Here is a 10,117-nt window from a genome sequence, read left to right on the forward strand (position 1 = left end):
GTAATTTCGTGGGATATATCTTTAGGATGCATATAGGTATATTTAATTTATCCACCCTCCTCCAACACTGACATGCTCATAGTAACTCAGTGACCCCAGTATGAGAATGTAAGAACACACTACTAATAGATCTAATGTTGGCACCTTTCTTTTTTTGCACTGCTAGTATCTCTTTCCCTCAAAATTCCTCACTCTCTCTTCCATTTCTTCTATTTGCCCAACAGCTGTGTTCATGGATCCTGCCAAATCAGCCATTCACTCACCCACTAAGAATGTATTGAGTGCCCACCATGTGCCAGGCACTTGAAAACCGCAGGATATTCAGTGATGAGCATAGACCTGGCACCTGCCTACCTCTCACAATTATCAATCCAAGATAATGGATCCAGAAAGTGGAAAGGAGGGGGAAAGGATGCTGTGCAAGAGTACTAACCTTGAACACACAGTGATTCTGTCCACCAGTCTGAGAAACACTCTAACCGAACAGCAGTCATTTTTCCTTCTATGGAGAAATCTAGTAAGAGGGGTAAAATGTTCCTCCAGTTCTCTTTTGTAGGGAAAGGAAGGTTGAATGGAAATTCCATTTCTTTCTATGGTAGAGTCTAAATGTGAGAAAAAATGGAGAAGTGTTTCTTCTGATACCAGGAGTATTCCTTGGCAGTGTTGAGTGCCCACTTGGAATTGGTTATAATTAATTCACAGTGACACCAGCCTCCCTGGTTGAGCGATTTTCCCCAGAAACATACAGCTGGACTGATCCAGAGATAGAGTTTTCCCAGGCAAATAGGACAGAGGGAGAGGGGCTTGGGAATTGAGATATTTCCGAGAGAACAATTATGATGTCTCATAGAGCTAAGGTATGGAAGGAGGTAAAGATAGGAGGGTATTAATGGATAGAAAGTGATAGAGTTGGTCAGTGGATTACAAATCTTGATGAAATTAAAGAATTATCCCAGTAAAAATATGCTCATGGGCTGTGAGATTTTGATCAAAAAGTGGATCGTAAATTTGCAGTTTTGAAGGTAGTGAACATTTCTCATGATAAAACAGGAAGAGGACATGAAAAGCAGAATGGAGAGGAAAGTTCATTAGAGATGAGGAAGTGGAAAAACAGAGATGACAGCTCATCCAAATGGATGTTGAAATCAGTGAGTAAAATGACCCCCTGAGAATTTAGGAATTGAAACAGAAAGAAAAACAGCAAAATGCTCAAGTCTTCAGTATATGGAGAATGACCAAGTGATTGGCAGATGACAACAGATGATAGAGCCAGATGGCATCAGCCTCAGAGGAGCAGGAGATTTTTTTACAACAAGGGTTGGGAAAGAATAATTATCTGAAAGTGGCATTGGGGAAGCAGAAGCCACCTCCTCCTGATCTTAGAGAATGAACAGCATGAGCGTGCTGCAGGGGAAGCTGTGTTCTCAGGGACTAGCAGGTTTCAGTTAAGGCAAGGAGATGGAGAAAACAATCTGAAAGGAGACTATTCTTTGAAAATGAGATAGGAGTTGCTGATAGTATAGGTTTCAAGGAATAAAAGAACCAGCAGGTTTCTTTTATAATCAAAACCAGATCTTCCATTTGGGAGGGACAAGGGGCTGCTAAGAGCTTGTAACCCTGATCCCTGTTCTCCGTAATTCACCTTCCATCACACCACCATCACGCTGGATTTAGGGGGTGCTGTATCCCCTATACCAGCCTTGCCAGAGGGTAGTCTCATAACTCTTAATTCTCCCATAGCACACTTGAGACCAGATGGGACTCATTTATTTCTCTCTCCCTTCTCTTATTCCCTTCCTTGCATCTCCCTCTCCCCTAATTTTTTCTCTTTCTTTATCTCATCCATTCATTCAGTGAGACTTTCAAAGCCCAGAAGGAAATAGATATAAAATAACACTCAACAAGATGTTGTTCCTTATAAAGAAATGTTACTCGTCATCAATTCTTGAATTCTTTACAGGGAGACCTACCTATCTAGTTCTTTTAGGGTCTGTTCCCTACCTCCCACTAATACGTTCAAGAACTTCTAGAGACCTAAGTGGCCTGACCCAAGAGAGGAATGTCCAGAAAAAGAGAGATGCTCCCTCATCACCTCTGTAAGACCTGCGTCTCAAGTTCCAGTTTTCAGTCTGAAGGCCTGTCTTTTCACCTGAATGATTGGCAGCAGGGATGCCCAATTGCTTTAGGGAAAACCCTGCACCCTAGGACAACTATATGTGAATCTGAAGCCCAACCATATCAGAATTCTAGCGTCATATCCAGACTGACACATAGAAAATGGAGATCCGAGTTATTATATAGGAAATGGCAGGTGTCATATTGAAACCTTTTATTCTTACTGATTATTAGTAAGAGCTGTTTTATAGCATATATTTCATATACTTTGCTATAATTTTATTCTATAGCATGATTTGCCAACTGTATTCCAAATGTGTCTTCAAATTCAATACAAGATGCTAGAAAACATGGTATTTCCTAGTGTAAGACATGCCTCTGCCTAATGTACGAGCGTTTCAACGTTGAGTTTTTAACCACAAAAGCATGTTTTTTTAAGTTATATTAATGTTAAATTAAGTGGGGAGGAGTAACGCAGACCTGGTGCTGAGTAAATTGAAGCTTTCAGTCTAATAACAGCCTTAATTAGGTTTCTCTTAAGACACTGTGCCTCTGCCTAAATTCACACATACAAAGATGAGTAGCAAAACAATAACAAATCAATTATTCCTCAAAATTAACAAAAAAACAACAACAGCTTAAATGAACTGCATTATTCGTAGCCTGCCAGTGATAGTGGGAGATTTTTCTTACTGTCAATGGCTATACAGCACAGTAGTCCTTGAGAAAATTTTTTATAAAATAGTCACTTGAGAATATCTCCACTAGGTGTTCTGAAGAGAAACAAGGAATCAGGAGAAATGGAAAGAAAGAGGAGGTAAATAAAATACTTCCTTCACACTTCCATAACAAATGGTACTTGTGTACCATTCGGGTCACTGAACTGAGCTGTGATTTCAGCAATAAGCATAATGAAGGTGTGTAAAAGCTGGAGAGTGCCATATAACCCACTGGCCCTCCCACAAAGATCTTTGGTGTCTCAGGCAAGTAACAGATGAGTTTGCTTAAGGATGATCTCAATGCTCAAGATCATTGACAACCTGGAAACTGAGGCACAAGTGATCTCTGGCTCATACAACATTTAGCACTTTCCCTCTCTAATAAGATTAATTAATCCAATATCACAAACATTAAATAACATCCATCATTTGCCCAACAATATGATTGTTAGAAACATAGATGAAAAATATTTGACCCTCAAGGAGCTTTGAATTGAGTAGAAGACATACCAGCAAATCCAATCAACACATGAAAATTGATATAATCATAATGGCAGTGTGCCAAAGGTTCAATGGAATTATAAGAGGAGTGCCTACGAGAGGTGGAGGGGGAGAGGTCAATGACAAGGAAGACTTCTCATATGATATGATTTTTGAACTGACTCTTGAAAGAGAAATAGGAGTTTGCTAGGCAGAAAAGGGTAGCAGACATTCTAGTTAAAGAAAACAACATATGTAAAGGCAAGAAATATAGAGCCGTATGGCTTTGCCGCCTTGCCTCGTGATTCAGTCAGGAAACAAACGGCACGCTCGAAAGGTTAACTGAAAAGAATTTAATGAAGTGCCTATTCCAGAAAGGTGGGCAAAGTCAAGGACACCAACACAAGGTTGTGAAGTATTCAGAGATAGCAACAGTGGGAAGCCATTAACCACCTGGCCAGAGGAGGCAAGGAAAGAGGGTGAGGTTGCCAGAACCTGGTGAGAACCATAGCCGTGGGAGAGGGACTACCCAACAGGAGCCTTGACCAGAAGCAGAGGAACACAACCACTGCCACAGCCCGGCAGAGACAAAGGGAGGCGTAAAAACCCTGTGCTCTCTTTCCTCCAGTCTCCAGCAGGCGCCTCCCGTTGGCTGAACCCCACTGCAAGCCGGAGGACAAGGGAGTTGGGGAAAGCTTTCTGTAAAGGTCAGCTTCCTGAGGCCCAGGGAGCGGAGACTAGATCTGGAGAGGCAAACAATCATTAGCACACCTAAGATGCATATCCCGCATCCAAACAATTTCCTGTTTCTTGAATAGGTATAGCACAGGGCTATTCCTGTAACTACCATTATGAGGTTTGCCCTTGTTTCTTCTTCCTTAACTGATAGAGAGAGGGGCTTGTTGAATTAAATGAGAAGCAGAGATTCTTAAGATCTGGTTTGCTCTGCAACCTCTGCCCTTCACCAAATCTTTCTGTGTGCCTATTTTTAACCACAATGATGTAATGATATTCTATCAGATATTTAAAAATAAAAACAAATAATCCTAAGAGTTTGAGATGACATACCACGTAAATGCTTATTTGTCTATCTAAAAATAACTACGACTTTAATGTTGTCAGTGGAGGAAACTGGCTTGCATATTAGTCTCAGAATATTTTTGTTTCCCTTAGACACTTCGTATGTAATTTATAAATTCTGGTTAAATCACATTAAGGTATCTTCAAATTTTGTTATGGTGCTACATTGTTTGAAGGAGGGGAAAAAGAACAACTTGTCCTTTTACAACCATTTTTTCTATTTATTTTTCAGATCAATAACTCGATCTTATTATCGCAACTCAGTTGGTGGATTTTTAGTATTTGACATTACCAACCGACGATCTTTTGAACATGTGAAAGATTGGCTAGAAGAAGCAAAAATGTATGTACAGCCGTTTCGGATTGTATTTCTGCTAGTGGGACATAAATGTGATTTAGCTTCAAAACGCCAAGTTACAAGGGAAGAAGCTGAAAAACTGTCAGCAGACTGTGGTATGAGGTATATAGAAACCTCAGCAAAAGATGCTACGAATGTTGAGGAATCCTTCACGATCTTAACAAGAGACATATATGAGCTTATTAAAAGGGGAGAAATTTGTATTCAGGATGGCTGGGAAGGGGTTAAAAGTGGTTTTGTTCCAAATACTGTGCATTCTTCTGAGGAAGCAGTCAAGCCCAAGAAAGAGTGCTTCTGCTGACTTCAAACATGCCAAAGAACTAACAAAAACAGATTGGGTGTCATTTCAGGATAAATACCGACATTAACAGCAGAATGATGCAATGAAGGCATTAAAAAAAGTTATCAACCCATGCTAACACTGTTTTGTAACGTATTTGATTTGGAGCACTATGCTTACTTGTTACACTGTCAGATTGGATATTTTGCTAAATTATCAGACAAAGCAGACAACTTTTTCTTGAAACTGGAGTGTCTACATAATTATCTCCATTCTTTGTTCGCACATAGCTGACCTTAATATCCAAATATGTCAATGTTACTCATTTTTCTTGGCAGTTTGATACTGTCTTTTTTGTGCATATATAGTCTGATTGAAAAGAGTTTATCAGGAATTACATTCTCTTGAGTTAATTGATTAATATTGAATAGTAAAGTGGATTTAAAAGTACGTTGTTCACTTACAAGGTAAACCATCTCAGAGCTTTCAGCTAGGACTCAAATAGCAGTTCCTTGTTTAAGGTATCAGACTTGTAACCATTCTCTGAAGTATTTATCCTCCCTTAATTTGCATGAACTTTAGAAAATAAGTTTTATACTCATTTTTGTTCTATGATTTATAGGTCCTGAAAATGTTATGTTTTATAAAGATATCTAAGGATCCAAGCAAAATATTTTATTGCAAATATTTGTAAAAATAAAAACGAAGGACCACTCTCAACAAATGTTTTGATGCTATAGTCTACTGTCCTTATTCAGAGGAGAAAAACAAATTTATGTATATACTGACATTTTCAAAGAAAGTAAATGCAATTTACATTGAACTATTGTCAAAATTATCAATATAGGTAAATACAGAATGTTTTTAGTAATACTCCTTTTGTCCAAGAAAATTTCCACATTTCCCCATTTCCAATACAGAAAAATGTAGAAAAGACTTTTCTGGGCACGGAATTTTGGCTAGATGTTTGCTATATTTAGCATTCAAATTGTATTTTACAATCTCATCAGTAAAAGTAAAGATAGAATAATGAGTTAAGGCTATAAGATGATTTTTGAGTTTTCTAATTTTTAACTTATTTTTAACTTATATTTAAATTCCCCTCCTGGAAGGGGCATTTTGATCACAATGTCAAATATTTAATAATATACATTTCTATTCTGTTCTGTAAACCATTCTTGATCACAAAGAGACACCAAATGAAGCTGCCTTTTTGGAATCATAAGGTTTTTACTGTTAAACTATACTTGCTTCATTTTTGTGAAAACCAAAATGGTATAGTAGAAAGAATATTTATTTAACAAGAAATCAGAAAACTTCGGTTCTAAGCTTGCCTTTGCTCTACAATATTTGTACATGAGTAAGTCACTTAATCTCTCTAAGTATCAGTTTTCTCATCTGTAAAATGAGGCTAATAACTCCATTTATTGTGTTTCATGGAATTATTTTGAGAATCAAGTGAAGCCTGTAAAAAAGCTTTGTAAATCAAGAAAGCATTATACAAATGTGAGATTGCTATCAGCTGCTCATAGGCATCCTATTTACAGTGGATGAGAATTTTGTTTTCTCATGTTCTTTCCCTTTATTCCCATGCAGAGGGAGCAAAGGAGGCACATGTTTTCATGGACCTGGGGTAGTTGTTGGTTTGATGTATTCCCTCTGCCCTCTTACTCTGAACACTGGTCCTCCAAAGTGGAAATGATAGGGAAGGAAATCTCAGGAGACTTAATTCAATAAAAAGTCATGTTTGAATGCAGGTTTTGTGCATCCTTGAGGTAGATATTTAATTGTATTTTTAAATACTTGTACATTTTCTAGGTTCGTGAGTATTTTTAATAGTGCTTATGGAGAGAAGAATATAAATTATACCACCACTATAAAATTTTTGAATATTTATATTGTCAACATTTTCTTAATATCCTTACATTAATTTCACTTGAGTGAGTTCAAACTATAATTGGCCAGATGAGAAAATACCTGTACCCCAAAATGTGAAGTAGTCTATTTTTACTATTACAATTTTAAATCTTATATTACAATTTTCCATCAGTCAAAAATGGCATAAACTCAATTACTGAATATCTAACAACACTTTAAAGTACAGTCACCTGTGCCTCCTTGTAGAGTTAAACAGCTAAAATATAAAATGTGATTTAACTTTAAGTGGGTACCCTTTATACTTGGGGTAGGACTAATATCCAGGTAAAGGGTATGATGTGTTCCAAGATTTAGAATAGAAATAAGGAATCAGAAGAAACACATGGGAGGGTAGGGCCCCGAAAAGTTGATACTCACCAAGGGCACACATGAGCAGGAGCAAGCCTAGAACTCTGGTTCTCCTTGTACCTTGGTTGGGGTTCTTTCCAATACCATGCTGTGTTTTGTGTGTGTGTGTGTGTGTGTGTGTGTGTGTGTGTGTGTGTGTGTGTGTGGTGAAGAAAAGGGGAAATGTGGTCTAACTGAATTCACAAAATACTAATACTGGGCTAAATCATTTTGATGTTATAGAGGAGCTATTTGTGGTAAAACAGTATTAAAATGAACAGTGACTACAAAGATCTGAGTTCTTATACAAGATTGCCAAACATCTGTATAACTTTAGCTAGATATCTTTATCTATCTATATATATAAAATAGCTGACCTATTTTCTTACTCATCATCATAGAGAATATGGATAATAATGCCAAAATAGTAAAAATATCTGCTCCAGGCAAAAGATTTTGACTAAGTTTCTTAGAAATCAGATAGTATTGATTTTACCTTAAAATTGTGTAATTTAAAATGTATTTAATTTATACTTATCCCTAACAGAAATTGCTCATCTTGAGTTGCATTAATACTCTCCGTGCATGTAGTGTTGTGATGGTTCATTAAATGGTAAGCTTAAGCCAAAATGATTATGTAATCACAGTGCTTTTAAATGAGGCCTTCATATACATAATAGTAGCAAACTAGATTTCTTGAGCCTGGAAACTTGAAAGTTTACTCTAGGTTCCTAAAAGCCTCAAAGTACTCCGTGGTTTTTTTTTGTGGCAACCAAAGCAGTCTTTTCTGTTATTAAGATAACTTTACCAGTCTTTTTATCCAACTGTACATCATTACAAAACGGAATCTGTGGATTAATAAAATCATTTTAAGAGTGATTTTGTCAGATTTTATATTGCTCTTGGTTCAGTTAAGTACAAAGCTTCCATAGACTTCAAAGAGTGCACTACATTTGAGTAATTTCCTTAGGCTTGACATAGTGAGAAGGATTCGTAGACTGAAGACCCGTTTGATAAACTAACTCATCTGTTCCCCAGTAGCTGCCTGGAGAGATGTAGTTGGAAATGCAAAGGAAACATGTATTCTTTAAGGAAAAAAAAAAAGAAAGACAATAAAGGCTTAAAAGTTTGATCCTTTGTATTTTAAAATAGTAGAATACATTCCCAAGAGCAGCTAACTCTTGGAAATTCCACAGCTGATAAATAGCCATCTCTGCTTCAGAATCTTTCTAAATCCCAAAGTTTTCACTCAACTTTCCTGCGCAACACACCTTCACCTGATGTTAAAATAACTAACAAAATATTCTCCTGACCTGAATGAACTGCTGCATGACTTGGTATTTCTAAAACCTTAATAACTGATGCAAGTAGAAACAAGTGATGAGCTGTGACAATCTATATCAATCATTACACAATCTAGTTCACTTACTACATGATATAATCATGGTATAGATTAAATGAAAAGAAATTTTTTTAAGCTATAAAAAAATTAATGTTCCTTGTTATCTCTAGGTAAATTTTTTGTCTTTTTTTAAATAGTGCCTAAAACATTGTATCATCCATGTGACATTCAGTGACTACTAACTGATGGTTATTATGTTGAATTAATCCTATTAAATGTGGGTTCCATACTCTTGGTTTTAATTTATACATTCCATGAAAGAAAAAACATGTTTTGCTACAATCATCTCTTGTCATTTTTTTTAGAGTGACAGCCAATGGAAGAAAGATATGGTATAAACTTTTTGAAGTATGTTATTAAGTGTTATTTGATTTTAAATAATGAATAAAAAGAATGAAAATGAGAACTATGATTGTCCCAGGATTGTTACATTATCCATCTTTAGCAAACCATCTTCAGTGGTGCTTTTAAAACAGAAACAACTGTTTAACTGCAATTAAATGCATGTGTGTGTGTATTCATAAATGAAGTGCTAATAAGAATCAGAGATCTGAAATCCCTTGTATATTACCTAATACATAATGGAGTGTGGGGCAGAACCCCATAATCAAACATTAATATATACGCAGTAAAATGTATGAATATTCACACTAAAAAAGGCAGTCTATAAATAACCTGTCATCAGTTCAGGTCAGATTTTTGCAGCCAAATGAGATGTCAAGAATTTTAGATTTTCAGCGTTTTTTGGGTTTCAGAATTGCAGAAAAGGGATCATGGCCATGTACTGTGCCTTAACAGATATTTCAGAATTTGTGACTTTTTCCTATTTGGTTCATCTTTGTCCTGCTTCAGCCTTACACATAGTGGGAGCTTATTAAATTTTGAATTGAACTGTTAAATCACATGCAAAAAATTTTCATAACTTCTGCACACATAACCAGTTACACATGTAAAATATTTACAAGAGTGCTTAGAACATAGTAAGCACTTGATAAATGTCATCTTTTATTTTTGTTTTATTTTTAGTATTATTCTTATAACCACTGAGTTGTGAAGAAGGCAGTTTTAATCTCCATTTGTGCCAGAAACTGTTGATAATGGCTGTCTTACAATAGTGCATTGTAAATGGTCATGACTGAAATGGTCTGATTCTTAGGGTCAGGGAAGAATGCTCTAATAGGGCAAACAGAAGATGATGCAAATCTTGGGGACTGCTGGTGATCACCAACGGCATCTGATCAGAGGGACAGGTGATCTAATGAGTGTGGGCCATCACGTCTTGACAGCAGTGCTGGAAACAGTTATCCCCAGGAACAGTTATGGCTGTGCACAGTGTGGTAAGGACTGAGGGTCAAAGGATTGGGCTTCATAGTCAGTTATATATAAAATGATTAGCAGTAGCATAATTTTTTTAAAGA

At 36.6% G+C, this 10,117-nt stretch overlaps 1 protein-coding gene across 1 annotated transcript in view; it reads left to right on the forward strand.

The window, feature by feature from the left end:
- Positions 1–9,815, forward strand: part of RAB39A (RAB39A, member RAS oncogene family) — a 28,287-nt gene extending 18,472 nt beyond the window's left edge. The window contains exon 2 of the mRNA XM_004427369.3: positions 4,627–9,815. Coding sequence (XP_004427426.1) covers positions 4,627–5,053 — 427 coding nt within the window. The 3' untranslated portion in view covers positions 5,054–9,815. The remainder of the gene's footprint in view (positions 1–4,626) is intronic.
- The last annotated feature ends 302 nt before the right edge of the window (positions 9,816–10,117 follow it).

The sequence above is a fragment of the Ceratotherium simum genome, chromosome 7 (assembly GCF_057802395.1).
Source record: "Ceratotherium simum simum isolate JZ-2026a chromosome 7, ASM5780239v1, whole genome shotgun sequence".
NCBI lineage: Eukaryota > Metazoa > Chordata > Mammalia > Perissodactyla > Rhinocerotidae > Ceratotherium > Ceratotherium simum.